Source organism: Acomys minous (genome assembly GCF_964271855.1).
Source record: "Acomys minous genome assembly, chromosome: 7".
NCBI lineage: Eukaryota > Metazoa > Chordata > Mammalia > Rodentia > Muridae > Acomys > Acomys minous.
The window spans coordinates 97,055,474-97,074,538 of NC_140488.1; the positions used below are offsets into that span (position 1 = coordinate 97,055,474).

Sequence of the window (19,065 nt, forward strand, 5' to 3'; positions counted from 1 at the left end):
TTATCCTCAGACTTTGAGTTCAAAGACTATATATTTAATCAATTTAATCTTCATGGTTAAAACAACCATGTTATCAACATTACAAGTTCATGCCATTTCTGATAATTATTTCAATTATCTAAATTGTCATATTTCATTTACTTACATTCTATTAATGATTCAAATTTTATAACCAAATCAAACATTCAAAGTGATGGCAGTCAGTTCTACCTCTTCTCAAAGTAGAATAACAAGGGTCACATTTTCTTTTTATCCTAGAAGGCAGCTAGGCTCACCACTATACTGCCAATGTAGTTATTATCCTCTATCCTGAATGAAACAAATCTTAAATTATACTAAAAATTATTTTAAGATGTTAAAGTTCACAAAAAAGATAATGATCTTTGAACTATGGAAAACACTGAGGTTAGTCCTACTGTTGCTCCAGCTTTGCTGCCTTGAGAAAATTTTCAAGTCATTATATACTGAGGGAGGGTTTAAACAAAATCATACCAAATCCGAGAACTGAACAGAAACTAAAGTATAGTTATATATCAGGGTACTAAAATGGAAATTTTGCTCTGTATATTTCTGATATGTTTCTATAGTCTATTCCATTGACAAAGAACATAGTAGTGAGAAAAATAACTAAAGGTGAGGGGAGAAGCAGCAAAAGGGACTAGGACAATCTGATTACTCATAAAGTGTTAGAGTACTCCAAAGAGCCTTACTTGTGATAAAAATTTTGATCAGACAAGAGGATAAAATATCAAATGATATCTTCATAGTCAGAAAGGCTTTTGTGTTGACTACTTCTGTATATGTCCTCTATCTGTACTCAGGCTCACTCAATAGGAATGAAACCATGCATCATCAAACTGAAAACCTAGGCAACTACCTAGGGCTAGTGAAGTCGCCGATCTCAGAAGAAAACCAACAGCCATCACTTTATTAAAACTACTTAATTACTGATGCCACAGAGAAGTGTAGTCCAGCCTACATCAAGGGAACGTCTCTTGCAATTGATGGAGACTATTACATAAAAATATAAGAATCCTAATGGAGAGTTGTCCCAAGTGATACATCTACAAAACAATTTCTGCACCTACAGCTCAGGGATCATTGCCTAAAATCGGGAAGACGCATTGTAAGAGCCAGAAGACCAGGGGATTTTGTGTGAGGTTGTTTCCTAGGAATGTCAGAAGCTATACCCATAAATTCTCATCAACATTATTGTCCAAATATGAACTGACAAGACAACAATAGACATAACAAAGCAAATGGGGCAAAATCTCATGATGCCTTACCCCCAGGAACAAATGGCTTGAAATAAACCTAAACAAGCATGTGAAAGAATGTTACAATGAGAGCACTAAGGAATGAATTTGAAGACACTAAAAGATAGAAATACCTCTCACACTTAAGAATTTTCAGAATTAACAGGGTGAAAATGTGTATATTATGAAAATTAATACCAAAAATTAATGCAACCCACATGAAGATGCCAGTAACATTTTTCAAATAGTTATAAAAACAATCTTGAATTTCACATCCAAGCAAAAGAGCTGACACTATCTGAAGCCATTCTTAGCAGCAGAAATACAAATGATGGAAATCTGAAGTAACAATCCAGGTAAGTAAACTCAACATTTTTTCCAAAGAAGAAGTAAAAATGATTGATAAATTTACATGAAGTTTTAAATATCTGCTTTATTGGGAAATTCAAATTAAGGTTCCCTTATCCCAGGCTGAATGGCCATCACCAAGAAAGCATAAAAGAAAAAACATTGGGTAGGATGAGTAGGGGAAAAGAATTCTTATGTACTGTTTGTGGTAATATAAACTAGCCTAGCCATTCTGAGGTCAGAATAATTATGTTTTGAGCAGTATAGTTTAGTTTAGTTTAGTTTTCCTGTTTAAAAATGTTTAAGACCACAAAGTTACATAATGGTATTCTTTGATTCTTGGTAACTTTACTAGTTTAAGAGATTAATTTTTGTTATTTTTGATGGCAGTTCATCCCATCTCACATTTCATTGTTTGGGGCCACAGTCTGTTTAACCATTTTCTTGTTGAGTATTTACCAGTTTCCTTCCCTTCAACATTTTAGTTATCTCTAAGTAATATTTTAGGTACTTTTACCTATGTAGATTCAAGTTCTGTGTATATCTACACACACACATCACATACACACACACACACATACACACACACACACACACACACAGAGAGAGAGAGAGAGAGAGAGAGAGAGAGAGAGAGAGAGAGAGAGAGAGAGAGAGAGAGAGAGAGCTAATGATATGTATGTATACTTTTCTGGTATTTGAATTCCTTTGAAGGAGTATGCGTCTATACTTTTGGAACAGAGCTACCATAGAAATTCCATATAAAAAAGCTTTTGGATACCTTATCAGAATATAAAGTATTAGCTTGGATCCAAACAAACTGGACAAGTGAGAAAGGATAATGGTTGCTTGAGTCAGCAGACCATGAGCCCTCCAAACTGTTTGTGACAGTGCTGAGGAAGCAAAGCTGAGGTAAAAATAGTCTGTCTGGATGCTTTCTTATCTAAACCATTATTTAATTATCTCCTTGGTTAGAAAGCTGGATAAGGACTAGCTACCAAAAGAAAACTGAATATTAAACTCTTCCTTGCTATCAGGGAAGTAAAAGCTTATAAAAGGCATTGTCATACTAGAATTATATGCACAGACATAATTGTCTGTGATAAAAAATAACCCATTAAGGATGGTGCCCTGGCCATATGCGTTCTCTTTTACTTGCTTTGTGTCCTAGAAAAGCTTATATGGAAAGTGTTCAAAGGTTAGATCATAAAGAAATATATGCCTGTTTGTGTGTTTAACCAACACTTACGGAATGTACACTATGAGATAAGTTCTGCTATAAGGAGTGAGTGAGATAAAATCCTTTTCACAGACATTATAGTTAATAGTAAGGGGACTGTATCATGTAGAATAAATATAATCCAGGAGACTGTTTGATATGAATCCCAATATTTCCATCAGGAGATCTGTGCCATGGAGAAAAAAGTATACCCAACAAAGTTGAGTTCTGTGAAGATCTGGGGGTACATTATTAAAAGCACATGTGGCTATTGTAATGGCTCAGAGATTGCGGGAAGTATCATCGCCAGGAAATAACAAGCAGGCCAGTGTGGCTGGAGCAGTGAGCAAGGGGATAGGTTAATGAGAGGTCAGAGCAAGAGACAATAAGGGAAAAATTATGGATGCCCTTGCTCCCCATCACAAGGACACTGGTTTTCTCTGCATGAGATGAGGGTCTTTAAAAGGACCTTCAACAGAGAAATGCTAATCATAGTTTTTTTTTCTGGTTTGTGTTTTAGCCTTGTAAAATCATGAACAGACAGCCCAATCATGCAATACCAAACATCTGACCTACAGAACTATGGCCTGATAAATAAGTATTTCAACTTCTGAAGTTTGTTACACAGCCATAGAAAATTTATGCATCAGTTGATGGCTTGCTCATGTTTTCTTTCATATTGTATATTGCCAGCATTTCTTTTTTTTTTTACAATGATTTATAATGATAATGTCCTTTAGATAAATGAATATGTTACAGTGCCTATATATCAGGACATGATTCTCTTTATGAAAGATGTATATTTATTACAAAGAGATGTACTAAAAAGGAAAGCCTACCCAGTTGTTAGTGAGGGCTCAAATTGCTATGCTTATTAGCAGCACCCTGCTGCTTTTTGGGTAGTGACAGACATTTCATAAGAAGAGATAGGCATGCTTAATTGGAACTTTGTTTCAAAAACTATCAAGAAACTTTCCCAAAGTTCCTCACTAAGTTACCAGGAAGAAGAAGAATTTTAAGAGTGGTTTGGAGGGGAAATGAGAAGAAAATGGATCTGGGTGAGAGGAGAGTTAACAGGGAGCTGGGAGGAGTGGATGGAAGGGAAACTGTGATCAGGATGTATTCTATGAGAGAAAAATCTATTTTTGATCACTAAGAGTGGTTTGAAAATTATAAAAATAGACTAAATATAAACTATTCCAGACTTGTTCTATAAACATTGAAGTTAGTATGGGTTATTTCCTTGAAAACAGAATGGTGGTAAGGAATGTGTTTACAAAGAAAATCTTCATTGATTTTCAAGGAAATTTAGTTCAAGTGTTTCTTTTTTCCTTCCTTTTCTTCTAAGAAGTTACCAACTAGGTCAAGAATCCTTCTTTAAGCAGCTAGAGCCCTCTGTATCCAACTTCATCAATAGCTGTGTGCGTTAACTCTGGCTCTGAAACAAGCACCCTAAAGATTTAGTGGCTTTAGACAACAGCCATCTGTCTATTTGCATGCATGTATGATAATGTCGTCCAGGGTCAGCTGGGCTGGATGTCAGAGAGTAATGGGTTGAATCATTTACTTATTTACAGTGTATTGACAAATGATAATATCAACTCTCTGGTGCTGTCATCTTAGTGGCTAAAATAATTGGTGAGTGCCTCTTCTTTCAAATAGGTAACTTGGCTTTCTTCATCGAGAAATGGCCATGGGAACCCTTAAATGGTCAGGAAAAAGCCAGCCCCAATGTGAAACCATATTTTCAGTCTTCATTGAGCACTGTCCATTTTCCAAGTTAGATTACATGGCCAAAGCTTCAATCAATAAAAGGAGAGTTGATCAGCCAAGGGCTAGTATGTGGGGAGGAAATTACAACAACCAAGTCTGCTGTTTTGTTTTGTTTTTGAGACAGGGCTTCTCTGTGTAGCCTTTGTTGTCCTGTAGCTAAGTATGTAGACCAGGTTGGCCTCAAACTCATGGAAATCCACCTGTCTCTGCCTCCCAAGTGCTTGGATTTAAGGTGTACACTACCATGCCATTTTTGTAAAATGTCTGCTTCATTGTGTTTTATACTATTGTTAAAGACAGGGTTCCTACTTCTTTCCTATACCCTGAGCATTCAAGACAGGGTCTCACATTATATTGTATGCACCACAATAGTCCATTTTCTATGTGCTTTAATGAGGAACTAACAACATTTATAATGTATGAACCAGAGTTACTCATTATAAGAGTAGTATGAGGAAGACTTCAAAAGAATCCTGAGCCTTGGTATACTAACTCCCTCAAAAAGAAGCCCAACCATTTGAGTCTTGTCAGAAATTTGATAAGAAGCACAGCCTAGGTAACTTCTCTCACTGTCAGCTTCCCTGTAAGTGCTGTCAGCAACATTCTTAAACTAAAGTGCCAATGGCACTCCATCTCTGTCCACAGAGAATTCACAAAAGTCATCTCCTTGCATATTTTTATCACATATTTCCTACATCAATGATTCTTCAATTTGCTATGGCTTGAGAAATAGCAGAATGGAAAGTTTATGAACTCTCTCACATATGCCAACATCTGACTAAATCAGGAAAGACCCGCAGATCACTTTGTCAAAGCTTAGCTTTCTCCCTGTTTAATATTTTAACCAAGAACTTCAAAAGTACTGATGACTTAGAAAACAGAACAGTTTCCAATCCCTCTAAAATATACTAGTATGACCTAACACCAATTATTCCAAGAAGCTCATGGTATGCCTGACTCTAATACAGATATGCAACCAAATCTTATTTAAAGCTATAGTATCATCCTTAATGCCTTCAGCTTCTCTAACTGAAGTTTCTAGTTAGAAGCATTCTGATGGGGGACAAAGCAAAGCCAGCATGGCAGGACTATGGTGTCTTTTGTTTTAAATTCTAAACTTGTCCTGAGTTTGGCAGCTGCTTAAAATGGTCCATCTGGCCTTAGTTGGCCCAGATAGCTGAAAACTAAGGGGGAAATGTACTTCTGTAGAAAATGAAGCACACTAGCTAATAAGCTAAAGACAATTCCTTTGCATCCTTGCTCCAAAGAGGTAGTTACAGACCTGTCAGAGGTACCCGAACACCTGGGTGGCCACACCTGTTTTCTACTGAAGTGTGTGCTTTTACCTCTATAGTCTCTGGACTATAGTCACAAATGATAACTCAAGACTATGTTGGGAGTAGGTTCAAATAGCTCTGCTATAATTACAAACATGAGCTAAATTAAAATAATTGTTTAACCTGTGTGGATACCAAGTCTGCCTGATAGCTCACAGCATTCCAGTCTATTCACCCTGCTATTTTCCTGTGGGTTGGAAAGGAAATAACTCATCCAGCCTGTAGTCAGCCTGCAGGACTTTCATGCTTAAAGTGGTTAGAACATTGTCAGTAGATGTATTTCTTAGAAGTTAGCAGAGATGTATATTTTAAAACCAACAGGATAGCTTCAAATGGGAAGGTTCCTATGTTATTTGTATTTAGGGGGAGGGGTGGACCTTCTGAAAAATTAAAACAAACAAACAAGCAAACAAAACTAAATACAAAAAAGGAAAAAAACATAAAAAGAAACCAAACAACTACAAACCCTTTTGTTGGCAGGAAGTCAGGAAACTAACTTGAAATCAATAAACACAATTTTCTTACTTGAAATGTGTTTGAAATTTGTGAAACATGCTGGAAACCTTCCCAGACTGTCTCTCTACCCTAAAAAAAATTACTCTATTTTATATGTGTCACGCAAATACTATCAGTAAAAGGACCTCATTGCCTGGAATGACTTTTACCTCCTCCCCCGTCACCTACTTAATGTGCTTCATAGACTCAACTCAAGATCCTTCTCTGCCTCAGGCTATTTGTTTAATACTGGTCTTTCCCCCTTTATTGCCTTCCTTTCCTTCTCTCTCCATCACAGTTAATATCTTAGACATCCTGCATGATATGTTATTGTATTCCACATTGTTTAATCATCAGCATTCCAAATGGCTATTTCTGCCCTACCAGATTATAAGCGCCCTGAGTTTAAAGATTGTGTTTTGCTTCCTTTGATACCTACCTACCATAATGTATGGCCAAAAGAAAATACTTAACAAGCATTAAGCAAGCAAAGGAACTGATGAATAAATCACTACTTAAATTATGCTAAGAATACCACTTGGATATTTTTAATACTGTTCATTAATTCACTAACTGACTCTTTACTAATTGTCTACTAGAAATCAGGTATTATGCCAAGTTGTATATACAAGGACATGAGCCAATTCTTGTCCTCCTAAGAATAAAGTCTAAAATTAAGAATGCTTATTACTAGGTATGATTGTACAGCAACAGAAACTTCTGTTGCCTCATATTTTTTCCTAAGGTGTTATATTGCTGGATTACTGTTCATATTTGGTGAAGGGAAGGGTTTTTCTATGAAGAACAAATGCTGTGTATAGAAAATTATGCCTTCTGGTCTATATCAAGGATAACACAAATAGATATGCCAAAGTAGGTGGGGAAAAGCCTAAGAGCCCTTAACCCTACACAAAGAACTACAGGCAACTAAGAAAAGTTGGTAGTGGGAAAATCAACTTCTCTGGGGAAAAGAACACCAACTGGTTATCTTATATCAAATGGTCAGCTCTGAAAATATACAAACAAGTAACATCACACATATTGAGCATATTATATTTAGAAATACATGTGTATGCATGTACATATACTAATGTAACCACAATTAAACAAAAAGAGTCCATGGATTTGAAAGAAAACAAGAACGCTTAGGTAATTAATTGAAACAATGGAATTTGGAGATGGTATCAGTATCAGTCCTGTGGCTTCCTTCACTCTGACTCTTGGGATAGAAGAGACTGAAATCCTTTCCAAATGTCAAATATTTGCTGAGCTGCTGAAATTACAAATTTCCAAGGTTCAGAAAGGAAGAACTCCTCTGAGAACCTCTCATGTGTTCTCAGTAGTTTGGGATTTATATGAAGACAGTAGGTTAGATGGAATACCCAACAGAGTGGGGCGAAAGCAGAAACATTCACAGTTGGCTAACTTGTATTTAGCAAGAAAAGCATGCCTGAGTTCATCAGCCAAAAAATGGTGAGGAAGATAGGTAAATATGAGTCAACTGCAACATGTAAGACGGTAGGGATGTCTTCATTTTAAGATAGTTTTTATTTTTCACTTATACATTTATATTATTACATATATATAAAATAAACTACATACAGCAAGAAGAACCATGAAACAATCAGGAATTCTATTAACATTTCTTCCACAGTATTTTGGCTATTTGTATTTGGTAGCCTTGAAGAAAACATCTTTCCTATCTTGGTGAGTCTAAAATTCTGAGTGGAAATCACTATCTATCATATCTAATCTCATGAATCCTAGGAATATGGAGATGGTGGCTAAGAGAAGATGGCAAGACATTGCATAAGAATTCACTGTTCACCAGAAATGATGTGGTATGTGGAACCACTTAGAATCTCTAAGGAACTTCAGTTCAAGTCAAGCAAGCAGTGCTTACAGCTTAGCTATTAAAAGTGATTATAGTTAAAATGCAACATTTAGGCAGACCCTCAGCATTCACTGATGGTCAAATCTGCCATAGGATTGGGAGGAAGTCAAGACACAAGTGGATGAAGTGTGGAAAAACTATATGCACTACGTTGCTGCATACATACTGATCATTTAAAATTTTGTTAATGCACTATTTCAATGTATTTTGCTTTAGCTGTCTTTTAAATTATAAGGGGTATGTGTGTGTGTGTGTGTGTGTGTCTCATATAACATGTGTTACGTGTCACACATTATTACTTACAACCTCATGAGTCCTCCAAGGGCAGGGAAGACAGAGACAAATTAATATGTTCAATGGTAGCAAAATATGTTCAATGGTAGCGATTGCAGAACAGCCTGGCCATTGCTTATTCGTACTCTCTGGATCTTAACTTCTTCATAAGATTACCTATTACAAATAAAGGAATGTGCATATATATGCAGGCATATTATTTTCATGTATTAAGTATTGTCATCTTTGTTTTGTCTTATTGGCAACATAACTAGACCTAATTAATCTGTCATCTAAAACTTTGGCACCTTCTTTTCATAAGGCTGTTCATGAAATGTAAGCAGGCCTGGATTTCAGTCTTGGGCCTTTAATTCCTCTGCACCTCTCTAAGCCTGTTTACTCATTTCTAAAATAAGAACATCTTTAGTTACCCTTTTCAAATATTAAATGATGACAAGATAAAGCACTACCTGTGTAAATTGTTCATCCCAGTTTCTACATGGTTGGCACAGAACTCTTTCTAGTTGTTATTTTTTCTACTCACACTCACCCTACTAGAATTGAGTGCTTACTGAGATGCTTGAATCTCACAGTGTATCTTTATACATGTCTTCTAAACTCTCCAGAGTCTGATGAAATACTTTAGGAAAGGGGGATGTATGATATTAGACAAAGTACATTTCTTGATGGTACATGCCATGTTATTACAACACTTCCCTTATATTAAAACTCTAGCCACGGCAGCCTTGAACTCACTGCTTCCCAAGTTCCATGAAATACTCCCAACCCATCCTAATGCAAGCAATCCTAATTAAACTCAGTGGCTCACATGAGAAATAAAGACATCAAATTAGGAGTTAGGCTCATTGGGGAAAAACTAAACTAGTTTCGGGAGGAGAGAGGGATGTGACACTGGGGTAGTGACAATGTTGTTAACAAGTTAAAGCAGAACATTTTCTAATGTTTTATGTGAAGTCTCATTCTTAGAATCCATTCTAGGTATGTTTTAGGTCATACATCGTTTCATGTCGCCGGGCCATGACTGTTCATTAATTTGTTAATCAGCAGTGAGGACGCATTAATCATCTAATTTCAGCCACATGCAGATTAGGGCCTGAGGTTAACACAATGAGGATGACAAAGTTCCTGAACACAGGCTGTGCACATGCTATTGATACCTTCCCATGCATCTTTCCCAATTCACTCTACTCAAAGCATTCAATACAGTCATGTGTGAATGTATTTATAATCATCATCTTTATATAAGCAAGAAAGACGCCCTTCAATAGATAAGATGATAAAATAAACAGTGATGGATACATCAGATTGACTATTACTAAGTCATCAGAGATTCCTCATGAAGTGGTAGAGTGCTTGCCTAATGTTTGTAAGAAAGACTAGGCTCAGTCTCCACCACTGCAAAAAAGATATAATAGCCTTTTAAGGCCATGAGAAATGACATAGCTCATAGTGACAGAAAACTTGCATCTAAATTCTCTATTGATACAAATAAGGGAGGCTTATAGAAACAGAAATAAAGGTGAAGAACATACATTAATTTCTTAACAACTGTTATGTACTGGAAAATTAACATTAATGATATCCTCTTTCCATAAACATGTAAAATGTACATGTATATTCTTTACAAAGTGTCACAGTAGGCCCTGGAATATATGGACTAGTAACACAATGGGTCATCTCGTCTGGATCTGTAGTGTTTATAAATTAATGAATGTTTATGTATATGTATATATACATATATAAACATTAATTTATAGATAGATAGATAAATAGATAGATAGATAGATAGATAGATAGATAGATAGATAGATAGATAGATAGTCAAGAGTTTTCATTTTCCATGACTCATGCTTTAATCCTACTTTAGTTTCTCTCCATCTTACATATGAGTCACATCTCTTGATGGTCAGTTGAGAGTCAACTATGTTTAATAATAGCTTAAAATACATTTAGCAAGAGAAGTCTGCTAATGGCAAAAGGTTAACCACTATGTGTACAAAGACAAGTATAAAATTATTTTAAATTATACCCTTTTGTTTTCATCTGAGTTCCTGATTATCTCTACAGAAAATATCACTGATCAGTGACCATTACTTGTAATAGTTTTGCCTGTTGATCCAGAATCATAATAGCTCCACAGAATGAATAACACATTTACAAAGCTGAAAATCAAAAATCTGATTTGCAAATAAGTGATGAGTTTTTTCATAGCAATGGGAGGTTGGAATTTAAAAGTCTTATGTTTTGACATTATCTGCTCACAAATTGTCACCAATATTTTAGCTGTCTATTAAATTGTAAAACATGTATTTGTGTATCCTGCAGCTTAATAGCATGTAATGATGGTGGTATGTAATAGCTAGAGAGAAATAAGCAAATGAACCTGTTTGGCATAAGGGCATTGAGTAGATTAGAATTTCTATTAACTAAAATGGATCAGTGATTCTGTACTTGAAAAAACGATGGGTATTTCTGACATCTGTGTTTTGGTAGGCATATGACACAAGTATTTTATTCTATTTGTTATTCCACAAAATGTTTTAAAACATGTCAGAGATAGGTGACTTGCTTCCATTTGAAATTAGAAAATATTATATTTATCCTGGGAAGTATGAGACTAAATTAAGTTGCCTAAATTTTTTCTGGTATTTATTCCACCTATGTTATAGCCACAAGCCTCCACTATATCATGATCTTATGTTGCAAACACCAGAGATAACATTGAACATGCTCTAGCACTTTTTATCACATAAAATGCAACACAACTAAACATAAAGGATTACATCTCAATTATTTTCTGAAACTGGATTTTAGAGAGACCATTCAACCAGCATGGGACTGAGTATGCTGAGTATGCTGGATACTAAATTGAACTCACATTCTCATAAAACCAAAGCCAATGGCTCAAAGTACTCTTCAAAATGAGAAAGCACATATATGGACAGTTCTAGGGAGCTGAAGCATTTCATAAGAAACGTTTTTTTCCTTATTGAAGCAGTATTTATTACAGCAGGAAGCCGTTCTTACATAAAAATAGATCTGATTGTGAGGATCTCTCATATTATCAGAGCCTTGATACTCTCAAACTCAACATTCCACTTTCCTAGTGCACTTGCCTGTCCAGCATCATAATGGAATAGCACAATTTCTGTCCTCACAGAATTTCCTGGTCCACAAGAACTTTGGAGAGTCTCTAAGGTCACTTGTTGCCAAGTGAGGTTATTTCTTACCTTTGGCAGAGAAGCTCTGGAACCTGAACTCTGGGTAGTCATTGTTAGGACTGTTGTGATGCCAAGGGCAACCCTGGCAGGGGCTGCATCCATGTTTATCCAAAAGGAGACCCAGGACAAAATGACTATCAACAGGCTGGGAATGTACATCTGGATCAAATAATAGCCCATCTGGCGCTCCAGGTGAAACTTGACCTCTATGCAGGTAAACTTGCCTGGAAGCAGAAAAAGATGATTTGAAGTCTGATTTGAATTTATTTTCCATATTGTACTCTCCTATTTTATTTGGAAAACTAAAGAAAATTTCAAGCTGATTGGAAAGATTACAGGCAAATGCTTACCCTGCACAATCAATTTAATTTTTAGAATTCTTTTAATAATGGAAATAATAATGTAAACATGAAGGAGCTAAAGAGCCTTCCGACTGAATTCATATGATCTGGATCTGTCACTGACAAAAAAGTTCAAGAATATTTGTGTTATATGTGATATATATCACATAATGTGCGACCATTGATATACACTATTACTGTGTAATATATAACATATATCAAGTGATAAGGAACAATTGGAACCAATCCTCTCTCTCATGTGCGTCTGTGTGTGTGTGTGTGTGTGTGTGTGTGTGTGTGTGTGTGTGTATTCACGCATGTGTTAGCCAGAGGTCCAAATCAGATGTCATTTTTCAAGTGCCTTCCACCTTGTTTTTTGTGACAGTCTCTCATTGGCTCCTGGGGCTGTCAGATTAGAGTAGGTTGGCTACCTGTGTCTCTCTCCTGAGTGCTGGAGTTATAAGCATGTGCTACCATTCCCTGGATGCTGAGGATTGAACTTAGGTCTACATGTTTGCATGACAAGCATTTTACTGATTGAAGCATCTCCCCAGCTCCTCATCATCTTCTAAGTAGTGAGAAGAACATCCTGAGTGTTTGAATTAGCTGTATATCTTTGTATTCTCAATGGTAAAACCAAAGAGTACATTTGTAGAGTATGTGTATACTCTTTTCACTGTGAAAACTTTCTAGCCTTTTGGGGAATTTCTTGAAGAACCTTAGAGTATTCATTTGTAGAAATTGTTTGTACTGTTACTCATTCTATAAAATAGAGTGCATAGGAAGATGCTGCAATGTTTCCCATTACTACTAGGAAGTAGTGTTCTTGTCTCTTGACATGTTCTTTTTTTTTCCTTTATTGGCTTTGTGTTAGACCCTGACAAGTCATTTGGATTATTACCCACAAAGACAAAAGATTGGGTTGAATTTTTCTTAGGAAGAATACCTTGGAATCAGCTTTGAGGTGCTTCTTAAAAAGTCCCTGTTGGTTTCTGTGGGATGTTCTACTCAGAAGAGTCCCAAGGCAGATAGTGGTGACTGCCTCTCTACCATCCGACCTCATGTTATCAACAGACTAGAACATCTGGGATAAAAGTTATCAGCTGTCCTAGCTCAGTATAATCTTCCAGGTAACAACAGATATAACAACAGATACCCACTTGCTTCCACTACCTCAGTCTTGCCCACACCATATGTCTTTCTGTGCTAAAGAGAGCACCTGACTTTAGAGCCTGCTGAATTCTCTCCAGATGATGCTCATTGAGACTCACATTGCTCTCCAGCATGGCAGAGCACAACATTTCTATTTCTGGGTTTTCACAGAACTATGCCATTATCACTTTCTTCCACTAAGGCCAGGAGTGCAAATTGACCTGAGGATGAAATATGAAGAGTGGATGCAAGGAACAGCCAAGATTTATGTTTTCTGCACAACTAATGAGGTCTTCTACACCTTTCCTCTGATTCATTCAACAGCCGTCTCTCAGTAAGAAAAGAACAAAAGATTCCTAATTCCCTCTTCTGTGTTTCTAGAAGATGATCTCAAGCACTCACAAGTCTATTCCACAGGGTACAAGAACCCTACATGTTGAGGATTCTCTTAAGCTCATGCTTCATGATTGGGTAGCTATTAAGATAATAGGATACCTGATCTGATATGCAAATGGAGACCACTTGGGTTTAGCAAGTGAAAGAAAACCTTACCAGTGTTGTAATGCTTTGTGCAGTAGCCGAGCTCCTTCTCTTCTTTCAGAATAAACTGGGGCAGGGTGAGTCCTTCCGCAACTTGTACAGGACCATCACTTAACCACTCAAATATCAGGTCATTCATGGTGTAGCCAACTGGAGGAAAGAAGTAGTAACAAAAAAGTCTATCTTTTCTAGGAAAGGGCACAATCTAACAACAGAAGTGGACAAGCAGGGGAAGCATTTCAGGTACTGTCTTAATGAGAGCTGCTGCAGTCATCACAAGTACATGTCATCAGATACAGAGAAACTGAACACAGCAAGGTATTTCTGATTTTTGTGTGCGTGTATATAACAAGAGAAAGGAATCTATAGAATCTTTTATCTCCAGCCTCTTTAATCACTAACTCTCTCTCTCTCTCTCTCTCTTTCTGAAGAACAAACAAATATACAAACACAAAAAACCTTTGAAGATTTTCTTCGCTTGAAAGAGCTGTGTCTGTGGCAGTTCAATAAGACAATCCAATTCATGGTGCCGGTCTTAGTATTTCAAATGAAACCACTCCTTTTGAAATGTTTAATGAGAAAGAATTCATTATAAACCTGCCTGCAAGTATTACCATTGCACATTTGGCCCCTTCTGGGGTGTTAGCTTTACTTGTAGGAGACTTATGTTAATTACTAACAGTAAATTCTCACTCATTTTAGCAAGTGTGAGGGGCTAAAGGCAAATAACTTAAGAGGACCTTGTACAGTATGTGTACCAGGAACAGTGATACAGGAAGCTAGTGGTGGAGCCTAGTTGGTAGAGTTTTGGCCTAACATGGACAAGGTCCTACTTTCAATCCCCAGCACCACATAAAATAGTAAGTGGTGGCATATGCCTGTAGACTCAACTTGGGAGGTGGAAAGGCTAGAAGATCAGAATTTTGATTACAAAGCAAGTCCAAGACCAGACTAGGCTACATGAGACCCTACCTCAAAACAAAGGCAAACCCTACAAGAACAGTGCTGTGCATTGCTAAATTGCCCCATTCATTCTTCACATAAAGTAAGACAGGTTCCTATTATTATTTGACTACAATCATAGATTGTACGATAGTTAATGGTTCAGTAAATCAAAGTTAACTCTTTGTCTCCCAGAGCCTGCCTAATTGGGCCTTATTTGTCAATGTTTCTGCATATTTCTTCATCCCAGAAAAGACAGCTAATCTTTTTTCACTCATTATTTACCCTCCTTGTTTTTGTGGGTTTTTTTTTGTTTCTCTTGGTATTTGAACTGTGGAAAGTAGACTGGGAAGGAGAAAGAATAGTCTGTGAAGAGTGAGATGGCTAATAACTGCAGCATGTTTATTAAGTTTATAAATTCCCGTTCTTGCTTACTACAGAATAGTGATTCACCAACTCTACCAAGAAATCAATGGCAAATTTATTTGGTGCCTAGATTCTTTGGAACATCTTACAAGAAAAAAATGAAATTATAGAAAGCAGCAAACTGGAATGTGGACCCTGTCCAAATATTGATTGTCTACAAAAGAATGACTAACCTATCTCTTCCACTGCCCATTTATATGAATATATCCTAACTGCCTCCAACAAATACTTAAAGGGACAAAGCAAATCATGTGAAGCTTTGTATGCCTCAGATGAATCTCAGTTGATAGATCTAGGCCGTTTTATAGAGAAAATGAAATGACTGGGCCAAGGCTTGGGAGATATGGAATAGTAGAAGAGAGACTCATTATGTATAGCAATATTTTTCAACTTTCCTCTCAGGAGCTAGACAACGTGGAATAAATAAATACATGTAACACACAAATAAAAAATTCTCATTTTATCTCTGACAATATCTAAAAATAAAAGATGTTTTGTTATTTTGTTTATTTTTATAAGAAGTTTCAAGAAATCTGTGGTAGTTTTAAATGATCAGAAAGAAGTCACTATTTCTTTTTTATCAATCTTTTTACATTTATGATATTTCTAAACCACAGTTAAAAGTATTTTCTTGCCCCTGACTCATTAAATCTCCTAACATCCCTGTCAGCAGCACTTATTATTATTATTTTTAAACTCTGTAAACAGAGAAACTGACAAGAGCAAGTCAGAGGAAATGTCATGTCTCTTAACTGAAAGTCCCACTACATTGGAGGCATGAGCAACTCATGGCACATGTCAAAGATTTCAATGGTAACAGAGTCAGAGCATAAAGGGGACAAAGAAGATGACATTTCCCTATTTCCTTCATCATGTTCTAGTGTATTCATTGCTTATCTAAGGAAAATGCCAAATCTCATTCCATGTCAACTTATGCCATTCAACCTTTTATTTATTCATTTAGTACTGCTGAGGATCAAACCCAAGGCCTTTAGCATTTTAGGATAGCACACTCCTGCTGAGCGTCTGTCCCAACACTCTTCCCATCTGAAGCATCCTACGATGAAGGGCTTTGAGTCTCATTCTCAAAGCAATCATTTCTTCCTACCAGAATCCATTTGGATACTTTGGTCTCCATGAGTGTAAGACAGAAAGAAATATAATTTTCTGATTAGACAGTGATTCTTTATAAAGGTGAGATGCCTAATAATTAAAATTATGCAAGGGAAATTTTTTATTTCATAGAAAATCTTGCTAAGTCAGAATTGAGTGGGATTTTTTTGAGGAAGGGACAATTGTTTAACATTTTGAACTAAAACGTTGTCATCCTGTGTTGATAATGAGCTTCTCCTATTAAAAACCCACCTTCCATTAAGACTTTTGGAGTTGGTAAATTGGAAGAGAATGACTCTTACAAGTATTTCTTCCTTGCTGACACAATAGAACAGGCAAGTCAGTGGTTACAACTAGCAAGTGGTCATTTAATCTTAATAACTTACAGCTTTCTAGCTGCATTGTACAGGTCTGGACATCCATTGGAAAGTTCTTCAGGTCCATGGGACAGGATAAAGTCAAAGTGAGTCTGAACAAAAAAAAATGTAAAAACTACTTTAAAATCTGTGAAGTATAATCCTTAAGAGACAAAAATCCATTTATCATTAGTAAAATATAGTAATTCATATGTTGAAATCTAAGCTCTCTGGTCAATACTTTGTTTTAATGAAGAGTAGCCATTAGTTACTTTAAACCATATTTTTGTAAGATTTCATTATAAACATTTACTCTCTATTTTCAACCTAAATTCTGAGTGTTTCCCTCCCCCCTTCCTAATTCTGACACCTTCCAATAAGCCTGCCAGTCTCAAGTTAAAAAGTAATATGAATGAACAATGGGCTCTTGCTCACAATGAAAAGCAAAATACATAGGGTTTATGATGTTGAAGAATTATATCCCAGATATATGTACCGTGGTGTGAGGGAATAAATAATAGTTCTTCTTCCATCAAATGGGCAAGTGCATGGCTTCATAGAATTTTTGTTTAACAACCCACCTGAATGAATTAGGAAAATACTGTGGCACACATTCTAGGATTTCCACAGTTAAAGAACAAGTCATCCTTGAGTGAAAACAAAACAAAACAAAAACAGAATAAAACAGCCTTGTACAGTCTTTTTCTCTCTGCATCCAGTGGAGGAGACTCTGGTCTCATTGACTGAGTTTTCCTGAGTTCCAGCAAACCTTACCTGGGACTTAAATCAATGTATTCATTGACCTACCATCTCTTTTCCATCATTTTTCCTTTTGATTTCTCACGTGAATGGTGTATACCTCTTGCTCTGAAACTCTTTGTACTTTATTTTTTATTTATAATAATTTATTCATATTACATCCCTATTGTTATCCCCTCACTCTTATCTTCCTGTCCCCACCCTCCTTCTCTCTTCTGCCCTATTACCCTCTCCTAGACCTCTGACAGGAGAAGCCCTCCTCCCACATCATCGGATGACAGCCTATCAGGCGTCATCAGGATAGCCTGCTTCCCCTTCCTTTGTGTGCCCACAAGGGAAATCCACCAAGGACAAGTGATAAAATCAGGTGTGGGCACAAGAGTTCATGTCAGAGGCAGTTCTTGCTCTCCCCCCTCCACAGGAAACCAATTAGAATTGATAATCAACAGAGCTGGGTTCCCTTCTTCTTCTTCTTCTTCTTCTTTTTCTTCTTCTTCTTCTTCTTCTTCTTCTTCTTCTTCTTCTTCTTCTTCTTCTTCTTCTTCTTCTTCCAGTTTCTTCTTTTTTTTTTAGATTTATATATTTTTTAATTTAAGTAATTTATTTAGATTACATCTTAATTGTTATCCCCTCACTTGCATCTTCCCAATCCCCCTCCCTCTTTCACCCTATTCTCCTCCCCTAGGTCTTTGACAGAAGGGGACCTCCTCCCTCACCATATGATCACAGACTATCAGGTCTCATCCTGGTAACCTGATTACCCTTCCTCTAAGTGACACCAGGCCTCCCCACCAAGGGGAAGTGGTCAAAAAGAGGGTACCAGAGTTCATATTAGAGTCAGTCGCTGCTATCCACACCACTGTGGAGAATGTGCTGCCCATTGGCTAGATCTGGATAGGGGTTCTAGGTTTATTGCATGCATTGTCCTTCGTTGGTCCAGTAGTTTGAGCAGACACCCCTGGGTCCAGATCTGCCAGCCTTGATGGTCTACTTGTAGTTTCTAGGGCCCTCTGGATCCTTCTATTTTCCCATTCTCCCTTATCTCTCTCACATGGAGTCCCAATAGGAAGTCTCAGTACTTATCCCAATCTCCTGCTAAGTGAAGACTTTCAGGGGATATCTCTGTTGGGCTAGTGTCCAATTGTGAGTATATGCCATGTGTATCTTTCTGGGTCTGGGTTAACTCACTCAGGATGATCATTTCTAATTCCATTTGCTTGCAAATTTCAGCATTTACTTGTTTTTAATAGCTGAGTAGTATTCCATAGTATAAGTGAGTATAAGTGTACTACAGTTTCTTTATCCATTCTTCGACTGAAGGACATTTAGGTTGTTTCTAGGTTCTGCCTATTACGAATAAAACTGCTATGAACATGGTTGAGCATATGTCCTTTGTTGTCTGGAACATATTTTGAATACATTGCAAAGATTGAAATAGTTGGGTATTGAGGTAGCCCTATTCCCAGTTTTCTGAGAAAGTGCCAGGTTGATTAACAATGTAGTTATACAAGTTTGCATTCCCACCAGCAATGAAGGAGTGTTCCCCTTTCTCCCCATTCTCGACAGCATGTGCTGTCACTTGAGTTTTTTTTACCTTAG

The 19,065-nt window shown here is 36.8% G+C and overlaps 1 protein-coding gene across 3 annotated transcripts in view; it reads right to left on the bottom strand.

The window, feature by feature from the left end:
• The window catches only part of GLRA2 (glycine receptor alpha 2), a 202,759-nt gene that overhangs the window by 112,429 nt on the left and 71,265 nt on the right, over positions 1-19,065 (bottom strand). For all 3 annotated transcript variants that reach the window (XM_084788990.1, XM_084788991.1, XM_084788989.1), the window contains exons 5-7: positions 16,738-16,820; positions 13,883-14,020; positions 11,847-12,061 (exon numbers count right to left, since the gene is read on the bottom strand). In XM_084788990.1, the coding sequence (XP_084645116.1) occupies positions 11,847-12,061; positions 13,883-14,020; positions 16,738-16,820 (436 nt within the window). The remainder of the gene's footprint in view (positions 1-11,846; positions 12,062-13,882; positions 14,021-16,737; positions 16,821-19,065) is intronic.